Source organism: Xiphophorus hellerii, chromosome 7 (genome assembly GCF_003331165.1).
Source record: "Xiphophorus hellerii strain 12219 chromosome 7, Xiphophorus_hellerii-4.1, whole genome shotgun sequence".
Lineage (NCBI taxonomy): Eukaryota > Metazoa > Chordata > Actinopteri > Cyprinodontiformes > Poeciliidae > Xiphophorus > Xiphophorus hellerii.
Window position 1 is genome coordinate 25601997 of NC_045678.1, and position 24278 is coordinate 25626274.

Sequence of the window (24278 nt, forward strand, 5' to 3'; positions counted from 1 at the left end):
ACCTGACAGATTCAGTAGAAAGGTTTTCATCATCAGGAACAGAAAACTGTCTGATTGAAATTAAATATTCTGTAGTCCTCTGTTTGAGTTGCAGCGCAACTTTTAGCAACTTGCTAAAACTTGCTGTATGGGTAAAACCGGCTCCACTAGTAGCTAATCAAACTCTGCACATAATTAACTCGACACCGTGCTTGGTAAATTTTATAGTGTTTATAGGTTTCCAAACATCAGTCTTTTTTCTTCCAGACAATTTAATCAGGCTGATGTCAGGACTGATTGGCTTTCAAAAAACCCACTAAAACATTTTTTGTACAATATAGATCCATTTGACAGAAAATAAGCAGACGGTGGCACCAAGAAGCTTCGCTAAAGTGAAGGAAAAACATGACAAAATGCAAATTTCATTACTTTTTTGCTAGACTTGCTGGGATGACAATGAATTTACATTAGAGCACCTGATGTTTATGTTTATTATTATTCAAGTTGTTTGTTGTACGGTCAAAAAGTAAAACGAATCATCCACGTAAATCATTCAAAGCCCCAAATTGTTATGGGATTCCTGCTCCTAGGAAGTGTAAGTATACGTCTGACTGGAACTATGTATTCTCTTTGCTTTGTTCTGCTGATTCAAGCTATTCACAAACATTAAATCATTCATGAAATGTACTTCACGTCATTCTTTGATCCACACCTGTTAACTTCTTGTATCTGGTTGTTCCGTTCAGAACACGGTCCTGTAGAGGAAATTAGCACCTTGAATTTTTGTCTATCTGAAGTTGAGATGTCTGGTAGTTCAGAGAAGTAGACACAGAGGGAAGACAGTCTTTGGAAAGAGTCAGGAAAATCCTCAATTTTATCTAAATTTGTGTATTTCAAAACAGCTTCATGAATTACATCAGTGAGATATTGCTGGATTTAAGCTTTCAGTAAACTGAAGTGAGATTATTTTGCTGTTAATTGTCTTATGGCAGCTTGGTTGGAGTTTAGCTGCAAAGGCAGTTTTTAAAAAGAGAAAACAAATGTGGTGCCATAATAAATGCTGAAAGGTAGTTTCTGGCAAGTTTAAAAACCCATACTTCAAATTTAAATAACAACCAGGTGGAATCCCAACCTCTAAAATGTTGTGGGTTTTCACGCTGGTTTCAGTGAACTGTGTGTGGTCGCCTGTAATGCATTTCTTTCAGTGGGTGTTTTACAGTAAATAACCTCTACATGTGCTCTGGTGTGTGTGCGTGGGTGCGTGCGCGTGCGGGAGGTGTGTGTGTGTGTGAAGATGGGCTGTAAATTTGGATTTTATCTTGCAAAGAACCTATACGTGGATGTGTGCATGTCAGCTCACAGCATACACACAAACCTGAAAACTAACACATGGAGCAGACACAAAAACTCAAGTTTCAATGCAAAATAATGAGACTATTACAAATAACTTTAAAATTTATTACACATGTAACGTAACTTTTGCACTTTTTGTCAGCATGGTTTTACAGAAAAACAACCAAACCTGTTTGAAGGAAAATATAATTAAACAATTTAATTAAACAATTAAACATTTTAAACAACAGAAGACACACAACCCTTGCTTGTGTGATGTGATGATGAGAAAAGCCAAAATATCAGGACAAACATTCTGGATATCCACAAATCTGGTTCATACCTGATGCTTCAAGATTTCTCCTTCATCTGTTCTGTGACTTGAAAAGATTAAACAAATATATGCAAGCATAAACAACTTAGCAATATCCAGAAATCAAACCATTTTAGGGAGAAAACCTCTTCTGTGTCTATCTAAAAGTATTTTGCTGTAAGATGTGTGTATCAACCCCAGAATAAAAGTAAAAGCATTTTAAGATGAGTCCATAATTCGTAACAAGATTTTAATTTGTGGAGACATGTTCTGTGGTCCGATTAATCTAGAATTGAGTTATCTGACCTTCATGAACATAAGCCCATTTGAAGAGAGAGCCTGGAAATTGTGAGGACAGAAAACTATGAAGTATGGGGGTGGCAGCATGTTGTGTGGGTGTTTTGCTGCATGGGAAATTGATGCACTGTACAATATAGATGATATCATGACGAATGAGCAATATGTGGAAATACTTAAGCAACATCTCAAAATATCAGCCAGGAAGATAAAGCTTGGGCACAAACAGGACTTCCAAATGGAAAGTGGCCCCAACCACACCACCAAACTAGTTACAAAGTGGCTTAAGAAGAACACAATTTATATTTCATATAAATGTCAGAAAGCCCTGATTTCAATCTCATTGAACATTTGACTTGGAAAGATCAATGTTCTTCCAGTAAGAATGGACCAAATATTCATGTGAGCTATGATGTAAATGACGTAAATAACCAAAATATTATGAAAAACAGAGTGCATTTAAGGTTAATAAAATTATCTATACTTGATGGTGTTCCAAACTGACTGCTGCAGCTGGACCAAAAGGTCCTCAGACAGAGGTTTAATTTAAGGGTGTGCATACTTGTACATACTGTATTATTGCAACTTAAAAAAAAAATAAAAATTGCATAGTTCCTTCAAACAGACTCACAAATGATTTATAGGGGATATATATATTATTAGAGATGGGAAATGTTTTGAACAGATTGATCTTAATTTTGTTTTCTTGTATAACAAAAACTAGGCATTCAAAACCATATACTATATATGCATAAACCATATATATATATTACTTTATTTTTGTCTCAATGTTGTATCCTTTGAACTTTAATAAATAAAAGTGGTTGCATGCCAACACATCATTTAAAGACATGCTGACAATCCCTGTCCTGAATCCCAGAGATCAACGAGACATAAGCATCAGATCTACCCAGCAACACATACAGCAACAAGCTGTCAGCATGCTCCTTTCACAGTAATCCTGTTCAAACAGATACAATATAAGTAAAGCACAATAGGAAATAAAATGAGGTAGTGATAGGTGTTACTTTCAATGCAAAGAAGGGACGGATCAGAACAAGACGGGAGAAAGGAGGGCATAAGTAAGTGTTTTTTTCCAGGCTCTATGAACATGAAGTAATGAGAGGGGAATAAAATTGCTGCCGGCTACAAAACTGGTCAGGCGTGCACTTTCCACATACACACACGCACCTACTGACAGTCACGCAGCCCCCTAGCTATGCAGCGACTGCCTCTGCAGGGGGGCCAGACGCAGAAGAAACAGTGCGTTTATGTGTGAGCGTGTGTTTGTCTGTCACTGGGGTCACGCCACTGCCAAGAAGATCATAGTAAAAACAAGTCTGTCCAGAAAGTGCAGCAAAATATAATTTTATTCATTTTGATGGTCTGATATTATCAGATGTCAATATGTAGTTAAGACTGATGTTGACGCAAATGAGACAAGTGATAATATCAGGCTGAAAACATCAATATTTTTAGTTACAACCACAGAAGACTGAATAACCAAGGTGTTCAAAATTAAATAAATCACACATATGGTTATCGCTTATAGCATCTTGTCAGTCTGTACTCGTGGTGTAAAAATCTAGTTTCCATGGAGATCTCCAAGCAACCTTATCAAATTAAAGTCTTTAACTTTCGAGCTTTACTTCCACAGACATGCTGTGACTCCAACTGCCTTGTCGCTTACAATGAAAAATCAATGCGGTCATTTGCATTTGAAAGAGAAAGAGTCCAAGCTCTTTTTGAGTTTGAATCTCAAGCCCTTAATCAGCAAATGGACATGTTGTTCAAAATTTTAAAAAAAAATCCTCACCCACTGCTACGATAAACACTATTTTGTGATGTATTCATGCTTCTCTTCATTTATCGAAGCACAATAAGTAAGTACAATAGCAGACACCCAAACAGACTGGGGAGAAATGGGTTACAATAAGAGGCTTAGACAGTGTGTGTGGGTGTGTAGGCGTGTGTGTGAGAGAGTAAGGGTTTGGTCACACATGGTTGGCTAAGCTGGTATAATGGTCCAATTGGTGCGACTGTTCAGTCTATAGTGTGTGTGAATCTGAGAGTTAATAAGGGGGGTACATCTAGAAGGCCCAGTGAACTGCTGTACTCCACATGCATGATACAGTCTGCAGATTATCCGTTTCTTTGTCTGGTATTTATTATTTTTGAGTAAATATTAAAAGAGGGTGACATTTCATTCATGCTTCACCAATTTCTGCAGGCCAACTTTCCCAGAACCTAAGCTACTTTTCCGGTGGTGGGCACCGTTAACTAAAAGTCAGTTGCTCTAACCCTAAAACACTAATCATAGTCATTAATTCAATAAATATCTTGTTCTCTGTTGTCCGTGTTTTGTATTGTTTCTGTATGTTTCTTGTTTGAAATACATTTTTGAGGGGAAAGAAAGAGAGGATCTGAGAAGAGGAAATGGAACTGCTGCCTAAAACTGCTATTTTACCCACTTCAAAATAAGAGCATTAATATAAATGTCTGACTATGTGACAATTGATAACCAAAACACAGTTGTTTTACTTTTATTCAACTGAAAATTTATAAAAACAGAATTTATCTGACACATTCATTTAGACAAAGCTAAGCATGCAAAGTTTTTTCAAAGTTAGCAAACCCTCCAAAGTGCTAAGAAAAAATTAGCACACTAATAGCACATTAGCAGATTAGCAGAAGTTTTCTGACTACTGTACTTTCCTATTGCTTTAGGTGACTTTCTGCAAAGCCAAAAGCTACTTTTAGCTCTTGTTGCTTTACGGGAAGTAACTGTTACTTTCACAATCTGAATACAAAAAGTGACCTGCATGTCCAAGAATGTGACCTGTGGGCTTCGAATAAAAAATATTAAGTCCCAGAGAGTAACGTGTATGTTTCAAAAAATAGTGAGCTCCAAATGGCGACTGTTGCCTACAGGGAGAAAATTAATAATTTCCTGATAGTAATATGCAAGTTTTGAATAGTGCCTTGTTACTTCCAGAGTTCTGGAGCGTAGTTAATCGGTTCTGAAAATGGCAAAACTATGTACAAAAAGTAAGTTCTGTATAGTAACTAATAAGAGTATTCCCCAAGTTTTAAAAAACATCTTTTATAACATCACACTAAAACACCAGAATCAGGTTCATGTCAAATCTCCTCTTCTATTTCAAATGACATCACTCAATATCTACCCACAAGCTTGCAAATAACGTGTGGAGTGATCATTCACTTCATACATGAGAAATTCACAGTATTCTATTTCTTGAAAAAAAATAACATTATTTCACTTATTTTATAATTTAATCTGACCTTTCTGTGCCACTAAGATACATCTCCCTTTCTGCTTTGTCTCATCTTTCTAGGCTCAGACTGTTCTCGTAATTTCACAAGTCCCTCAGGCCTCATTGAGTCCCCGGGCTTCCCCGACAAATACCCCCATAACCTGGAGTGCTCTTTCATCATCATCGTGCCACCCAGCATGGATGTCACCCTCACCTTCCTCATCTTTGACCTGGAGAATGATCCCCTGCCAGGGAGCGACGGAGACTGCAAGTACGACTGGCTGGAAGTGTGGGATGGACTCCCAGCAGGTACGGCATGACTTTAACTTATAAACCAACAAATTATCAAGTTGTTTTGTAGTGGCAGGAAATTGATCCATGGTTTTATTCTATTTTGTTAAATAAATAGAAAAAAGCATCTCTATTTAGCTGTCCTGAGGTTTGACTTTTATTCAATAACTTTTTACTGCTCTTACAGCAAAAAGTCAGACACTGTAGCTTAATCCATCCATCCATTTTCTGTGCACCCTTGTCCCTTAGAGGGGTCTGGAGTTGCTGGTGCCTATCTCCAGCTAACATTCCGGGCGAGAGACGGGGTACACCCGCCAGTCTGTCGCAGGGCAACACAGAAAACGAACAGGACACACAACCATGCGCACACACACTCACACGCCATGCAGAAAGACCCCGGGCCGGGAATTGAACCCAGGACCTTCTTGCTGCAAGGCAACAGCTCTACCAACTGCGCCACTGTGCAGCCCTGCAGCTTAATCCACATAAGTAAAAAAAAATCTAAATCTGCCAGTAGAATTTGTACTTTTCATCAATATTCAATAATTACTAAAACAAGCTCTTACTTCATGCTGAAAAGTTACTTGTAAGTTAGTTTCGTCTTTCAAGTTCAAGTGTACTAAACCATTTGCATTAGACACTAGACCAAAAATAGTTTGTAAGGCTGTGTTTATGAAGTGTAACTTCTGTATTGCCTATTATAGCTTAATAATGCTGTCACCACCATGCTTGATGTAAGCAACAAACAAACTTCAGAGGCTTTCAAAGAACTATCTTTTTTGTACTGAGATTAAATTACACTGAAGTAATTAAATTCCAAAGGCTTTTTGTTGACTTTTTCTAGGTATATCAGTGTATATGCATGCCACATTTTTAGGACACATGTATCCTTCTGCTTTCACTTCACACTAGTGAAATTTGCTATTTTGTATTTATCACACAAAATCGCATTAAAATAAATCAAAGTTTGTGGTTGCTAGATGGTAAAAGACTGCAAAAGTTAAAGGGCAGTGGATACTTTTGTGAGATACTGTATATTGGTACTATTTTTGGTAAATCCATTGAATATTGTTCATGGAGATGTTCAGCACTACCTCACCTGCCTTCTGAGTCAGTACAGTGAAAAAGCTCCCTGCCTACATCCTTATTGACTGCAGTAGAGCCGAGACTATTTTAGCAGCTATGTGTTGGTAGATAAAAGCTAAGCTTACAGGCAGGATGCTGGCACCTGTTGTGGAAAAAAATTTAAAGGGGAAAATAAAATAGAAGATGTTAAGCAGAGGGACAAAAGGGATTGGAGGTGAGAAGGAGAATGGGAGATGGTGAAGATATTTCTGGTGTAGCTGCTTGAAAAATTGGGAGATTTCACAAGGAGTAATCCATAAGGTGCAAAGACCTTGTGTCTTCTTTCAAGCAATGGAATGAAAAGAACGAGCTGGAAGCGTTTGTGGAAAGGCAGCGAAAAAAATCCTCTGCAGCTGGAAATACAGGAACAAAGCAAGAGATGTTGGACTGAGGATCAAGGTCGGAAGATTTGTGGCCTGACTTCAGGAAAGGATAAACAGGATTTCTGAAAGCAGGACCGAAAAGTGGGAAAGGCGATTTGCCCAAAGATTTTTTTTATTCAAGCTACTTGTGTCCTCATGAATGACTTCTAATTTCCTCTATTCTAAAAATGTACAGTACTGATCAAAAAGATTAACAGCTGCCAAGTCAGGAGAGGTTAAACAATTGATTGCCGAAAAGGAATCGAACATCACAGAAAGGAGAACGTACAGCTGCCTGCAATGAGCTTTAGTGTAGCGATGAATTCAGCCTGCAGGGCAATGGCAAGGCAGGGCAGAGAAGAAATGCTGCTTACAAGGATGAAGGAATAAAAAGAAGCTGCTTCTTTCCAACATTTTAAGAAAAAGGAATAGAAGAAAAGAAGGAGAAATAAATGCTGTGGCAAACAGTAATGGAGGAAGACTCCAAAACAAGATGAAAGGGGATTGAATTTAATGGTAAGAGAAAAAAATGAAGGACTTTTGGTTTGTTCATAGAAAGTACATGCTGGGTATCAAGTGACACCAGGTTTCAAAACCACAAATATTTTATGCAACACCCTTCCTACGATTTAAAATGTTTTTAGTTAGATTCTGGACAGTGACCAGAGTTTTAGAGCTGCCCTCTGTCACTTTTTGCTGTGGACTGGTGGGCAGCTGGCTAATAAAAGCCAGCTTTTCCAGAAAGAGAAAATCATCTGCCTGGAAACATTTATGTTGTACTTACTCAAGTTATTCTTGTTTTGATGTTTAAATTTGGTTGATTTGAAACACCTAAATGTTACAAAATCTATAAGGGGACAAATACAGACAGCGGAGCACCTTCTCACATAGACTGCTCCAGCTCCGCTGTCGTAGGGACAGATACAGGAAATCCTTCCTGCCACATGCCATCTCACTGTACAATAAAAGCTAAATCATTGTTCTGCACTAATCAGTCCGATTTTGCACAACTGCACTGTGGCACACTTGCTGTACATATATTTACATATACATATCTGCATTTTTTTGAATCTTTGCAAGGACTGCTCTTAAGTTGCTTTTTATATTAACAGCATTTCATATTTTTACAATTTATAGCATTTTATATTTTATTTTTAATTTTTATTTTATCTACAACTACTACTCAGTAGTTGTAGATAGTTGTTATTGTGTCTTGTCTCTATGCTGTAAATGCGAAGTAATTTCCCTGCTGGGATGAATAAAGTACTTCTATTCTATTCTATACTTTTGCACAGCAATAATATTCTGCAAAATATGCAATTGAAATCTACTTCAAGATTTTGTAATGGTTTTTAGTCTTTTTCTCTGAATGTGAAACTGCATTATTCAAAGTTATAAAATGGTGAAACTCATTTTGGCTCTAGGAGGAAGAGTGAGTGGGGGGAAAAGACTGAGACAGTATTGTGTTAAATCGCAGTGACAAAGGGAGTAGATGCTAAAAGACGGCCTTAAATCAGTTTATTCAGTTAATGGGAGCAGACATAAACAGCCTCAGAAGTCAGTTTTCACTCGATTAAACAACAAATCAAATAAGGCAAGAGAGAAAAAACTGAAAGATAAGCTTAAACTGTTCCTATATTTACTTCAGTGTACACACAAGCATTGCTATGCTTAGATTTTATCTCCTCAGATGAACTGACTAGTCAACTGTTTACTTTCAGGCTCATCTATCAACCTTGGGGATGGAATGGAAATGAGATGAGCCCTGTCTGTAAAACAAGCTGTAAATACACAAAATCTTGTTAGAGAAATGTAATTGCGCTGTATTTTACTTTCACTTTGTTTTGCTTGTCTTTTTTCCTTGTTTTCCCCGCTCCTCGCCACCAACAAGAAAAGAGTTATTGCCATTGTCAAGAGACGTATTTCAAATATCCAACAATTCCAAAAGGGAAGGGAAAAAAATCAATAGTGCTGTTCGATCGCCAGCTATTTTTTCTCCTCCTCCTCCTCTTCATGTGTATATCTCTGGAGCTGGGAGTTTGCAGGATGAATGTTGTACTATCTCATCACACACCCTCCCTTTTTCACACACACCTCTGGCCTTTGAATCACAATCATCTGTTTACGTTGAGGCATTGACATTTTGTGGTACAGTAGTCTGCTAGGGAGGAAAAAAACAGCACAGGGAGTCGCTTAGATCTTTGGATTAACACGTAAACTCTGTGTACATTTTTAGTGCATGTTGTAAAACCGTGTTTAGTTCAGAGATGGAGATGATAGATGAAGGGAAGAGGGGTGATGACACCAGGAGGATGAGCAGACGTCGCTGCTGGAGGGAGTGATAGAGATGAGTGATAAAACAGTGCAAGTAACAGCGGATAGAGACAAATTTGAGGGTTAAGGGATGAAGGGATTTGAAGATAGATCTCTATCTCAACACGAGAGGGATCTTGTGTGACTGACATGGTTAAAGGTTTCTGTCATGAGTCTGAGGACTACAATGTTTCGCAGAAGTATTTACAGCCACAAACTTCAGTCTACCTTTTTTTTTTTTTTTTTTTAAAGTTATATACACCACAATGTGGTGCATAATTGTGAATAAAAATCTGAAAAATTTAAGTAAAATCTGCAATTACCCCATTAATGCTGGTACCGCTCAACATGATTCAACAAAACTAAATAGAAGATACAAAATCATTGAAAAGGACCCCTTGTGTGAAATTTACCCTCAGTATGAATTCAGTTGTTCTGTGAAGACTTCAATGTTTTGTTAGAGAACATTTTGTTAGTCATGCACCGCACAAATCTGGTTTTAAAGAAAAGAGTAGCAAACTTGAAAGGGTGTGCCCTGTTTAGCTTCAACTATATTCAAACTTTTTGGCATAGAGCTCTTTGTGGTTTGAAACCAACACTGCGGATCACCTGGAATACATCCTGGTGGTGGCCACATCATGCTCTGGATATGCTGTCCTTAAGGAGGAACTGGAACGATATATAGAGCTAAACAGAAGACAAGAAAAAATAGAATCTGCAGATAATTTGAGACTGGGTTGAATGCTTAGCTCCAGCCAGAAAACCGGTCTCAACATACAGTCAAAGTAACAATGTGGTGGTTGAACACAAAATTATATTCACATGTTGGCCCAGACTTGAAAATTGATGTTCACAGATGCTCTCCATCCTATGTGACTTAACTTGAGCTATTTTGCAAAAATTAATAGGTGAATTGTAGTCGCTAGATGTACAAAGCTCACAGAGAGAAAGCCTAAAAAGAGTTCCAGCTGCAACTAAAGTGAATCCAGAGAGGTTGATACAAATGCATGCCTCAGTTTCAGATTTTACATCCAAAATTCTTTGAAAATCTTATGTTATTTTCCTGCCACTTCAGAATCCTGCTCCACATTGTGTTGTCCTGTCACTTAAAATCTGGACAAAATCCAGATGTTTGTGTTTGCAATATAAAATGTAAAATAATCAAGGAACATTGTAAACACTGTAATTAATCTGTTTATGTTTAATGTTATGGCATTGCACAATCTAAAATAAAATAGCAGGGGAACCACATAAATATTTGAGTTGATACCAAATACTTACATTTATGGTGCATGTTGTAAAAATATTTTAGTCTAGAAGTGAAGATGATAGATAGAAGGCAGAGATATAAAGACAGGAGGAGTATGAGCAGACTTCGCTGCTGGAGGGAGTGATGGAGATGAGTGATAAAACAGTGGAAGTAACAACAGATAGAGGAACATCTGTGGGTTATAGGATGAAAGGATTTGAAAATGTTTCTGAGGAGGAGTGATAGCTTGTGTGACTAACACAGTCGGAGGATTTGGTTAAGTGTCTGTCTAATATTTAAAGGAAAATTGGCAAACAGTGTCCAATTTTCTGGCAAATTACATTTTTAATGGCAAAACTGGTTAATCTACGGATTCTTATTGGATTAACAGTGGGCCCTCTGATTGGCCGATACTGTGGGACCAAAGTACCTCCTGAAATCCAATCATCCACTGGGATCCTCTCACTGGCTTTCCACACTGACATGGCTGTGGCTAAAGATGGCTTCTCTGCTCGATACAACATGACGCACAAGGAAGTCAGCGAGAGTAAGTTTGAAGTCTTCAGTTGTGCTTCAGAAGTAAAACATGAGTTTTGGTCTTAATCATTTCCTCCCAACATCTCTCCCACCCATGTTTAGCTTTCCACTGCAGCAACGCCTTAGGAATGGAGTCAGGAAAGATCACAGATGAGCAGATCATGGCTTCTTCAAGTTTCCATGATAGAAATTGGCTGCCACGTCAAGCCCGACTCAATAATGAAGAAAATGGGTGGACGCCTGCTGAAGACAACAACAGGGAGTACATACAGGTATGAGTTTGCTGTTAACTCTGGTCATGAACAAATTAAGTAGAACCTTTTTTAAAGCCAATATCTTGAACATTTTTTTAACATTAAAAAACCTATACATTTTGCAAATTTGCCTGGTCTAAAAGTGTTGTAAGTTTAGATGTAGTTAAAAATTCACAAGTTCTGCAAAAACGTCTGATGAAAACAATGCACAAATTCCAAATAGCTTAAACTCAATGATTTTGTATTTATGGGCAGTTTCATTCTTTTCTCAGTTAACTGGCCACCTTTTTTGCACTGGACAGTTTCGAGTAAAACATAGACATACCTAGACATCTAAAAAACATGTAAAACCAATTCTAGATGCCAAAAACGTTTTAATTTTTAAACCAAGTGATTAACAGAAGAGGCTTTTTCCTGGCAATCCTTACAAAAAAGCAAGGCTTTTCTGATCTTGCTCTTATTGTTGTCAAATCTAAATGAGGTTTGTAGAGTCTGTCGTACAGCTCTTGTGTTTTTCATAATTTCTCTGAACGTTTTACTGTCTGTCCTTGGGGTGATTTTCCTGGGACATTAACTCCTGGGAAGATTGACGTCTTTCTGCACTTAAATTGTTTTTAAATGGCCTTGTAATCCTCCCCTGATTGATGGGCACCAGATAATTTTTTTTTTCTCTTTGTTCATTGGTGATATCTTTTAGCTGTGCCATTGTGTTAGCACACAACTGCAAAACCTCCTGATCTTAGAGCTGGTCAGACTTGCGTGTGTTCAATTAATCACATAAAGTTGATCAGGACAGCTGTACTTAGTCTTTCCTTCATGTTGGAAGGAAGAGTAATTCAGTAACATATAACACAAGGGTTTTCTTTAAGTCATCACGTCAGAACTTTAGCTTCTTAGATTAGATTGTAGCACTAATTTGAAACACTATGCCTTAAATACTTCTGTCATAACATGTCTAAAAACCTTCCTGTATCTAACCTAAAAACAGATGGCACGCCAACTTTTGCATCATCTTTCATCCACAGTTGACATAATAACTCTATCACTGATATATTTGTGTCAGGGTTTGAGAGAGAGATAGCTGTGAGTGGGAGGGAGGCATAGTGGTGTTTGGGTTTAGCTGCACGGGTGTGTGAGGCATTGTTTCCGGCGTTCTGTCACAGTGCCAGCTTTGTTCTGTCCCTGAGCTAAGCTTGAGTTATGAGGCTGTCTGGCTCAGAGAGAGAAAGTGAAGGTGAGGTTTAGCCCGGGCAGCCAGAGAGGGGACTTTTCGAATAGGCGCACACTGTAAACAACAGATTATGCTGCTGGTTGGCAACTTTGGATAGTCTTCCAAAGCCTGCCTAAAGCTTCAGGTTTGTCAGAGGCCAGCACACCAAAAGACAGATTGGTTTAGTTTCAGATGGGTTATCTTTTGTGATTTATGATCTTTACAAGCATACCTGTAATCATGATGCAGGAGGCTTTACTAATGCTTTCAAAAACACGATTGTATGATTGCATATTTTTTCTCGCCATTTTCACGTGTGATCATAAACCCTTATTTGGATTTAAAGTGTCAAAAGTACCTAAAACAGCTCAGAACTGAGCGGACTAAAATCTAATTGAACGATTTTGAGCAAAAAATGTAATGAAGATGTTTTGTATTACCCATAAAGACCTACCCTAACCTTTTCAAGGCAACATAATAGGTCACCTACCAGAATGTATGTTGATGCCAGGTCTGCACAGGGCCAGAGACTTTTAGCTACTTTATCACTTTTAGCTACTTTGTTTTATCACTGAGCAAACAGTGACAGAACCTTGATGAGTGCATATTTTTCACTTTCAGCAGGTTTCTTCTAATTACATTGTACCACTTATGGTGTCTAAGACCCCAGAGTGTATGTGTTATTTTGCTGCGAGAAATTTCTATTCCATTCTTTTCTATTGTTTTGTACGCTCACTGAGGTGCAGTACAGATTGATGGCGGAGTTCTTGTGGCTCCGTTATTCTAACAGCTCTGTGATTGATGAGGAACCCTCCCTGGGAAAGCTCACTTAGCATTTCTCCCTCTTTCATTTGTTCTTCACCTCTGTTCTTTCCTTTCTTATTCTCCCTCTCTTTCTACCTTTCTCCTTACTTCTCCATCTCCTCTCCCCTCATCCTCTGCCCTGAACTATTGATTAGTTGTCTTGCTGTATCTTGTTCTTGCCCTACCAGTGCAGAAACGCGCGTGTGTGTGTTGGAAGTAATCTAAAACACCTGTCTTCTTGACAGATAACAAACGCAGCATTTTCCCTCCCCCGGTGTTTTGTACTTTACCCATGTGGGACATAACAGTGCACATTCACACAGCAGTCTCAGATTAATCAGCAGGTTTCAACAGCTCCTTTGGAGGAGAATAAATGTTTTGACCAACAGTAGGACCTTTCTCATCTTTTCCTCTCTATTTGTCTGTCTTAAATTGAGATACCTTAAGCCTGAAGCTGATGTGTTTTAGTAAGAAATCTTCAAGTGCAGCAGCTCTAACTTTTTAGTATCAGTTGTGATTCATTTGTACTGAATTTTTAAATTGGGTTGTGAGTTTTGTAAATGTAACTTCAAGTTTTAACTGTAAAAATATTTAATCAGATGCACTCGCAGTTCACCTAGTTATCAGTAGTAGTAGAATTTATTTCTTAAAAAGAAGCAAATCATAATTTGTAATCTTTAAAGAACAAAACATCTAGATTTTTTAAGCTAATGACCTGGTATATTTAAGTACAGAAAAAGCAAACATAGGCTTTATAGTCTGCCTTATTGATTAAAATCCACTCAAATTTAGAAAAATGGAAAATTCTAACATGAAAATGTGTAGAAGACCCTTTGTGAACATTGTACAGTTTCTTATGATTTAAATAATGTCTAATATACATTTTTAGATCATTTTTACCACGTTTTTGTAACCTTTCACAGTGTCAGAGAAAACAATTAGAGCACTGTTTAAAGATGAGAATTAGCCTTTAAAAGCAAGACCATAAATTATGAAGTCGCAAAGAAACAAGAGTAATTATTTCCCAAAATCTAATTTTAATATAAAAAAACAGTGAATTCTTACACATGATGATGGAAATGCTGCTCCATTATAAAAACCTTGTTTTTAGAGTATATTTTTTGGTAGTATTATGGTTTATGTCCAGTGTGCTACATATGTAACTAGACAAGTTGGATTTTTTGATCAAACAAAGAATTCAACACAATAGTGAATAATTATTTATAAAACTCTAAAAACATTGAGTATTATCGCAGAATGGCATAAAATAGGCCTATTTACATACCCATGCCATTCATCTTTAAATAATTTTCTGTTAATAAATAAGCAGTTGTTTTCTATTTTTACGATCTTCAAGAAAATTTGTGAAAATGCTATTCTTTATGTTGAATTTATGAATAGATTTTATAAAATACTCAGCAATGTTGCATTGTTCACATTGCTGCTTTAGCGACAGAAAAAATCTGTTGCACCTCTGTATATTTAATACAACACAGCCAGTAGAATAGCAGACACACAGCTTAACGTCTGCAATTAGCATGGGAGGTGATTATTCTTATTGTATGTGAGGAAATTAAAAAGAGCCGCGGGTCATAACCATTGATTTGCAGAAAGAGAGTCTCAGCAGTGCAAGAAGCACAAAGAAGCAGAGAAGGAGGAGGTGGAAAAAAGCAGAAAGATGCAAAATGCTGGAGTACAACAAGTCAACTTCCTAAGGCTAAATCCATCTTCTTTTACCAACAGGTGGACCTCCATACTCTAAAGGTCCTCACAGGGATCGCCACTCAGGGTGCCATCTCAAAGGAAACTAAGAATATTTATTACGTTTCCTCCTTCAAACTGGAAGTGAGTACTAATGGAGAAGACTGGATGATCTACAGGCATGGGAAGAATCACAAGGTGAGCAGAACAGCTGGTTACAATTGGAAAACATTTGTGATTGTGTACTTCATCTACTCTTTTTCACATATTGCAACATTACAAACACAAATAATGTATTTTGCATAGATTTTAAATGATAGGCACCCACTAAGTGAAATTTAGTTCATCCAATCACATTCAGAAGTCATGTAATTGCTAAATTCAAAGTGTGTCCATGATGCAGTTTATTTCTACTGGAAACACAGCTGTTCTGTGAAGGTATCAGTGGCTTGTTTGAGAATATTAGTTTACAAAAAGCTGGCGTAATTGACACACCAAACAGGCCATGGATGAAGTTGTGCAGAAGTTGAAAGCAGGGCGTACAGTGAAACGTCCAAAGTATTTTTTGAAAGAGTGGAGAGAAGAAAGCCATTTTTGGAAAAAAATAAAATCATGGACTAGTCAAAGTTCAGACCCACATCCAACTTAGAATTTGTGTCAAGACCTGACAACTGATGCACTTCCTATCCGATCGTACTTGGCTTGCATTGGCAAAAATTTCTGTCTATAGATGTGAACAGCTGGTAAACACATTATCTCAAATGACCTGCAGTTTTAACTACAAAACGTTGTTCTAAAAAGTATTGAATCAGGAATAGAAAAACTACTTCACACTGTTTGAAATTTTATTTTTAAAATGTTTTGCATCATTTGTCCTTTTCCTTCCACTTTACAGTGCAATGCAGATGTCTTGCATCACTTGCAAGGCACCATATGCAGATGTAATTGGCCACAAACCAAAATTTTAACCAGTGTCTCCAATTAAACTGTTCAACTGGCATTCAGCTGGAGCCCTTTAAAGGTTTACAACCAAGTCTAAAAGAGAGAACTGGTATCTCCAAGCCTGAAGCTGACTCGACTGTAAATGCATTTATACTTTCTTCAATTCTGTTTTTCACATCACATCTGTTTCGTGTTACTTTCTGGTCAGAGCTCTGCTGAATGGAAACATGGCTGAGCAGGTCCCTGAGTTGTTTCTGCCAGAGGTGTAAAATCATGATATATCTTCAGTGGGCATGCTGCAGTTTTGCGGTTTCAAGGTAGAAACAAACCAGGCAGCTTTTTGGGTCTTAATGGGTAAAAACGTAATCCAATTAGAAGAGTAGTTCAGTGGCTGTGGTTGTTTTTTTCCATTGCAACCATTCTTCCCCATGTCTGTGGTCACACTGTGGTCTATCCCCACGTCTAGCCTTGTGCTGTAAACTCTTATTCCTTAACGAACGCTAATGAATGCACATACTAGCGGATGCATGTGTTTTGCTTAGTGTGACCATCTGGGGTCTCTTTGTGAACTAAAGATCCCATAAGACTCCCAGAGAAATGATAAATGGATAAAACAGTGAAGGAAATGAAACATATGGAAATGACTGAGTGAAAAGAACCTAAAGAAATTCAGTCTCCTGCTAATGTGTTCAGCAGCTTTAAAGATGAACAGAAGTTTCCACCTTTTATCATCTCAATAAACATGAAAATTAGCAAAACTTGCAGGATTTGTATTGCAATTAGGATTTACATAAACTGTTGTGTAGTTTTAATGTATTTCATTCAGCAACTGCAGTTTAATGGCATGCTGACATCAGATTTGATACAATAATAATAATTTAAAAAATCCAACACGCAAAGCAGATTAATGACCAGTGCTTCCAGATTATTCGCTGGTGTTACCACCCATAATCCTCCTTGATTCCCCAATAACACTAGAAAGGCGCTTCGAGCTGAATACCAACAGATACACAGAATGGGAGAAGTGTGTGTGTGTGCGTGTGTGTGTGTAGTGAGAATGTGTCTAGAATAAATCATCACCAGCTTGTGGTAGAAAACATTTGGTGCTGGTAAGGATGTTTTGACTCTTTTTGCTCCCTGGTGCATACTGCTGTTAAGATGATCAGGATTTTCACTCACTTCATTAAATCTCGGTCTGAGAATCATTATCTCATTGTGAAAGAATGGATGCAAAATAAATATTTAGAATTACAGAACTGTTTGCAGCTTTGATTTAAACTTAATTACCAGTTTGTGTAACAAGTTGGCCATTTATCACTAAAAACAAATTAAAATGTATGTCAAAAGAGTTTGAATCTTTCTAAATTATGGGATTGAACTGACTTCATATTTGTGCGAGTTACATCATTTGTTTTCTAATGTGCATTGAGATATTTACTGTAAGCTATGCTACATTTATAAATTGAGTGAATGTCAACTAATTCACTTAAACACATTGCATGTCCTCTGTGAAAATTACTTAACTAGCCTTTGAAACAGTTCTGCATCTTGGTTTTTAGTCATTTTGTTCACAAATGTTCAGACTCTTTGTTTTTGTAACGACGCATTTATCCATCAGTGTTTTTGTTAAACTTTTTATCTTCTACTCTCCTTCTCTTTCTCCTAAAATCTCTTCATCTATCCAATTTTACATTTATTTAATATCCGTCTTCCCCTTCTTGTTGCACCTTCTCCATCCCTCTTTTCTTCCGTCCCTCAGCACTCCATATTTTATGCTTTCTTCCGCTGCTTTGTGTCTGAGAAAGTCATCAGCATTTGCTGTTCAACTCTGATACAATGATTCTTAGAGGTGTTCCGAAATAACTAGTAAAAGTAAAATTATTCAATAAATGGGAGACACAATGATTAAAAGTTTCTAAATAAAGCTATTAAGTGTGCATTAAATGTGCAATTTTCCATGTAAATGCAATGCTTACAGAAATTAAACACGCATACTCAAAGATGGGGTTTTTTTCAACCTCATTTTTCTTGCATGTTAACATTTGTCTCACATGAGTGGCCCTTAATAAACCATCCACTTCACTCCAGTCAGTCACTTAAACATCTGGGAGGCAGCCCATAGGGGTGGTGCTGCTGTCACACAACATCCTGATGATTTGTGTGATCTTTAATGGTTTTGATAATGTCGTTTAATGCCTGCTTTGAACCAAAAGGGACTCAAACTGACTTTAACACGAAGGATAATGTTCAGATATATTTTGCCCCTATTTGGAAATGCTGTACTGTCAGGAAAAGCACAGATCTTCAGAGAACAAAGCATTGAAAATTAAATTAGAAATGTTGGCTAAAATACACAACATTTATTAAAAATAATTTAAAAAATTTATAGTTGCACCTAAAGACCTAAGACAACACAGAAAAAGAAAGCGGCAGGACCAAAAATGTTGAGAAATATTATCAACATTTCAAGGCTACTACATCACTCTTACAACACCATTGTGGCAGTACTGGTGGATAAAATAAAAGGCAGTTTTTAATATGGAAAACATGCTCGATTTCCCAGGACAGCACCATCCTGGGGGTAGTGCAAATTTCCAAAATTAAAAAAAAAAAAAAAAAGGAAAATATAATTTTTTCCATTGTTTTTTTTGCACATCTCTCATGTGCATTGTACAGTGTAAGCACTGTAAAAAATACTTGCTGCACAACAAAAGTGGTGAATTTGAGGTTTGATGTTTGACTTGCACAAAAAAAAGAAAAACTCATACTGGTCCAACCTGAGCTGAGTAATACTGAACACAAAGTCTTAAAAACATTTTTTAAGCAGGACCCGGTTCTGAATGCAGTATTGCTCTCAGTGGCTTTAACAAAAAACAATGTTTACAAAAACATTTTTTTAACTTTTTATTTATTTACACTCTGTATTTATGGTTGGTGCAGTTGGTAGCACTGTTGCCTTGCGGCAAGATAGTCTTGGGTTTGAATCCTGACTTGTTGTCTTTCTGCAAGATGTTTTCATGTTCCCCCTGTGCAGACTCCCTCCATCTGGCTTCCTCCCGCAGTTCACACACATAACTTTTTGGTAAATTGGTTTCTCTAAATTATCCTCAGATGTGAGTGTGTGGATAGTTGTCTGCGTGTTTCTGGAGAGAGTAGCGTTCATTGTTTTAAGAATCATCAGAAATCCTCAATATCATGAAACAGAAAAGCAGTCAAATCTGGCTATCGCATTTTGTTCACAAAGTTGGAAAACATGATAAGGTCTTATTCTGAGACATACAGCTTGCATCTTAAATATGTTGAGACATTCTGCTGACTTTCCTTTTAATAAATGTAAAAGCAATCCAGTTGTAATCATGTAGTTCTCAGAAATGCTGGCAGACTTCTCTGTGGTCATTGCACCACTGGAACCAAGCCAAGTCATATATATTAAAAAAAAGCTTTATTCAAGAGGAACAAAGATAGATGAAGGAATGCAACATGAGAAAGGAGCAAGAGGTACTTTGAAATGAAAAACATGAACAATATTTGGATAACAGAAAGGAAATAAAGTGCAAAATGTTAGGTTGTCAAGCATTAAACTGATAGAAAAAAATGAGCTGTGAAGAGGGCGGAAGAGAGCTGGAAGCCAGAGGGAGAAAAACGAGGTTCAGAGGGGAAGAGGTGAGTGAAGGGAACAGGCTGACAGCGGGAAGAAGTGTTCATAAGGGAATCACAGAGCAAAAGAGAGAGAGATGGATGGATGAATTGAGGCAAGAAGGAGAGCGGGAATAATGAGAATAGCAGACAGGGGTGTTGACCACAAATCCCTCAGGATAAATTGGAGGTCTCAGCAACACAGCCTGGAAGCATGTCAGGAAGAAGAAAGAAAATAAAACGACGGAGTGAAGGGAGGAAGGTTGGGAGGTGAGGGAGAAGGAGAAAGAAGTGGAGAGATGAATCAGTGACAAATGAAGACAGAAAAGCTGAGACCAGAAGAGAGAAACAAGACAAAGGGAGATATTACAAAGGTGCCAACTGTAATTTTGTCTTGGAGACTTGTCTCACACACACACACACACACCCCCACACACCCCCACACACGCACACCCACCCCCACACCCCTGTAGCTGTCACAGAGAGGTAAGCTCCATGAAGTCCCTGAAGTGCATATTTGTCCTGGTGTGAGGAAATGGGAGGAGATGTGGGAGGCATTTTACTATTTTATAACTTGATGCACTCACACACACACATACGTAGAGAGCAGAGTCAGCACGGACATTTGCATAATTCAGCAGGTCTCTGTGGGTCGACTCTAGCTGAATGACTGTGGCCCTACAGGCTCCTGACAGACACACGCATATTCACCTGTACTTCAGTATAGCCGAGATGAACATATCTTACGTTAGTTTCCTCCACTTAATGTAATTAGTCTTCAAAATACAATTAAATACCCTGAACATACAGTACCTTGCAAGTTTTCACACCCCTTAATGTTATTCATGTTTTGTCTCAAACTTCAATGTTTTTTTACTCTGATTTTATAAAGTTTGAATAAATATATGTGGGTTTTCAGATTTGTTAAATAAAAATTCAACAAGTGAGCATGCATTTGTGTATCTTGTATCCATACTTTGTCCTCACACCCATATGTCTTTCGGTGTATGTTTGTAAGCTTTGCACAAAAACAGTGAATTTTTTGCCCATTTATCTTTGAAAAATTGCTTATGGTGAGTATCTGTGACCAGCAAATTCTCAATTAGACTTAGGGCCATTTGAAAACATGACATGAACCATTCTTAAGCACAACATTTTGCCTGTAGGTCGGAAAAAATCTATTTTGTTCTTATCCGACTAGAACACCTTCTTCCATGTGTTTACTCTGAATGCCGAATGGCTTGTTGTAATAAGCTGCCTTGTAAGGCTTTCCTTAAACTATTTCTTTGTTTTTTTCCATTCTTCCATAAAGACCTGGCTGCGATGTGAACCACAAATAGTTTTCCTTGTTGCAGAGCTTCTCTTCTTCTTGGCCTGTTAGTTTAGGTAGATTAAAATGTTTTGGTAGTTTTGCTGTTGTGCCATACTTTCACATTTTGAATGACAAATGGAATAATTCTAAGTGAGATGTTTAAGGATTGTTAAATTGTTTTATAATCTAGCCTAGCTTTCTCTCTGACCTGTCATTTGTTTCCTATGTTTTTGAGATTCTGTTTGCACCGATTGTACCAATTTGTTTTGGTACAATGTAAATTTTCATTAAAATAAATTAGCTTTTGTGGATTTGACTGGATTTTTTGGATTTGACTGGAAGTATAAGTACAAGTTAAGTTGGTGTTGATAAATATGCATGGCTTGGTAGGTTAGCATCTGCTTACATTCCAGGTGTCAGCTTACCTAGCCCCTTTTTTCAGAACATGGATGTTTAGCAAATGCAGACAGACGTGCACAGGCAGTTAACAACCAGAGCCAGGTCACAGGTGTAGTTCATCAGCTAATTGTTACAGATGCCTTCTAGGAAGAAACTCTTAAAAGTGAATTTAGGAGTTAAGACCCCCCAGGGATGCTCCATACTATATTACATCTTCTCTCTGTGGATTCTAACTCCAACCTGGGAGCTAGCACAGGAAAAACTGTTTTTTTTCCTTTCAATGAGCAAAGATTAACACCTGTAGTAAAGCTCACAGCAGTGTAACATATGACATATGCAACTGGATTTTCTTAAGTTTTACAACAAATTCAAATATCATTTCCATCTTACTGAATTATTTTCATCATATCACTTTTACTATATAGTTGCATTTGTGTTTCTGATAGTGGCTCTGAACATTTTGCAGAATCTAATATTGCTTTCTTTTTGACATTGAAGTTCAGTTCAAATTGTGAGTCATATTCGAACTCTTTTGGGTCCCACTTTTTCCCCCTGTGTGGATTAAATTCATTTACAAAATCAACATTTTATTATCCCCTTTGAGGCCCAATTAATAGTTCATTGCTTTAACATATGGATCCCGTAGACAGATGTTGTCTGGTTTCTCTTTACTCATGGATTTTCTGTCCTGATACACTTATTGCATTATATGTATCAAATTTTTTAAAAATAATAATTGTTGCAGTAAATCTCCCTGGACTGATGGAGGGCCAACCCAGGTAGAACCCTTGCACTTAAGCTGATTAGCAGCTGCCGATATGAACAAGCCTGAGATATCCAATGTTTCTCCAGGTATTTACTGCAGCCACTTTTATTGTTGCTTTCCCATGCCGTGCTGTCTTTAGCTGTAGTCTGAGTCTTTGGTTTACTCTACTTTCTCATGCTTGTTTTTCCTGGTGTTGATGGTCCCATCCCAACATCATTTCAGTAGTGTAATAAGGGTAAGTTAGGGTGGAGGGTCTGTGCCAGTGGTGGGCAATTACCTAACTCCAACTTTCACTGCTGGTTCCATTCAACCAATCCCAGATGCACAATTTGGTTTACGTGTTTTTTAATATGCCATGTTCAATAGTACACATTGTGACTGAAGCTCTAAGCTTCAGGAATGGCCCTAACCTCAATCAGTTGGTTATTTTTAAGACCTGAGAACTAACCAGTTTAAAGAAATTCTATCAGTGCTGCCAAGAACAACAGTTAAAGGGCAGTGTTGTGTATTTTCCAGGCACATTGTGCCATTTATAACACAATCAAATAACTATGTTACCTTCAATTGTTATAAAATTCTTTATCAAAAATGACCGAAAAGAAATTTTACTTCACAAGTTGATGCCTTAAAATGGGGCTTCTGTCTCTTTTAGAAGCTCCTGCTGACACTCCGCCTTCAGCATGTCATAACAACACTGCTCCTCTGTTATGCCACTTACAACCATTCTTAGGAGCATTGAACTGAGGAGTAATTTGTGCCAGTTGCTGCTGCATCCACTAGTCTGAAGGAGTTTTATGGAAATATGTTCGCCTTTGTGAGAGCAAGCTTTTAGTCACCTCAAATGGCAGCCATGGGAAAGTCAAGGATTTCTCAAACATGCATGAATCAAAGCTACACTCCAGCTATGTTTTTTTGTGAGGGAATAACATTATAACATGATATAAAATGCAAAAAAGTCAATTTTACAAATTACTGCCTGTTTAAACATGCGGCCTGTGTTTGAGGTGCAGCTCTCTTAAGGACATTTAACTAAATTATAGTGGAGATACATGTATACATGTGAGCATGTGTAAGAATGTGTGTAATTTTGCTCCCAGGGAAGTTGGAGAAAAAAGCTGTTATCTCAGAGTTAGTGGTATTAGATCAAACAGAGTTGCAGCTTTGCTTGCAACTCTGTTTGTTGACCCTGAACACAACAAATAATTTAGAAAAAAGGGACTTCAGAATCTTGTCAAAGTGAAGCGTGTATACAGCACTTAGGGGTCCGTCACACTCTCTGATACTCCCACACTTCACTTGAAAGTTGAGAGCCTGTAAAGGACAGCAACAAGGATAGACTTTCACATGAACATGCAAGTGCACAATGGCTCAATACAGTATGTAAGTGTGTGAGCGTGTGTACATGTGCTGAGGAAATGTTTCTTTGTGCACCAAGGGAAATCAGAAAGCACCCAGCAGCTCTAAACTCCTCAGAGTGAGACCTCATAATTACACTTTTACACATCGACACACAAACCGACACACACACTCACATTTGTAATTACAGCTTGTACCACAATCCCATTAATTCTTGTATGGCCTTTAGGCGATTTTCCATCATTTAGGTGGTCACGGTTTCCGGTATGAAGGCCTTTGTAGGGACATGAGGTCACAGGGGGCGATTTTGCAGCATTCACCCACTGGGTCACGGGTTCAGTACCCAGCTGGCCCAGTGGCTCCATTCCAGTCAGAGACTCCCTTCATCCATGTCTTGCTTTCTCCCCCCCAATGGGTCCCATTGTGTAACTGATGGAGAACAGGAGGAAAATAATAACTCTGGAACACAGAGACACGCATATACACCTAAAAACAAAACACCTATAAATGTGTAACCAAGCAAGTAATTAAAGGCCCTTTGGCTCAGTTAAATAAATCTCAGCTTTCTCTGTAATAATCACATTGAGTTGAATCATCAGCTCAATTGAACAGCATCTTTTAAGATCAAATGACTTGCATGTTTTTGCATTTTGTCATGTTACAACCACAAACTTAAAAGGGTTTTATTTGGATTCTATATGATTTATCAACCCAAAACTGAAGTGGAAAAAACTATTCATAGTTTTTAAAGTTTTCTGCAAATAAAAATAAACCTGTGGAATGTTTTTTTTCCTGGTTTACTTTGATCCCCCTAAGTGCAGCCAG

At 37.7% G+C, this 24278-nt stretch overlaps 1 protein-coding gene across 3 annotated transcripts in view; it reads left to right on the plus strand.

The window, feature by feature from the left end:
- LOC116722878 (neuropilin-2-like) overlaps positions 1-24278 on the plus strand; it is a 124432-nt gene that overhangs the window by 43103 nt on the left and 57051 nt on the right. For all 3 annotated transcript variants that reach the window (XM_032567247.1, XM_032567250.1, XM_032567248.1), the window contains exons 4-7: positions 5278-5505; positions 10928-11083; positions 11176-11345; positions 15085-15240. In XM_032567247.1, coding sequence (XP_032423138.1) covers positions 5278-5505; positions 10928-11083; positions 11176-11345; positions 15085-15240 — 710 coding nt within the window. The remainder of the gene's footprint in view (positions 1-5277; positions 5506-10927; positions 11084-11175; positions 11346-15084; positions 15241-24278) is intronic.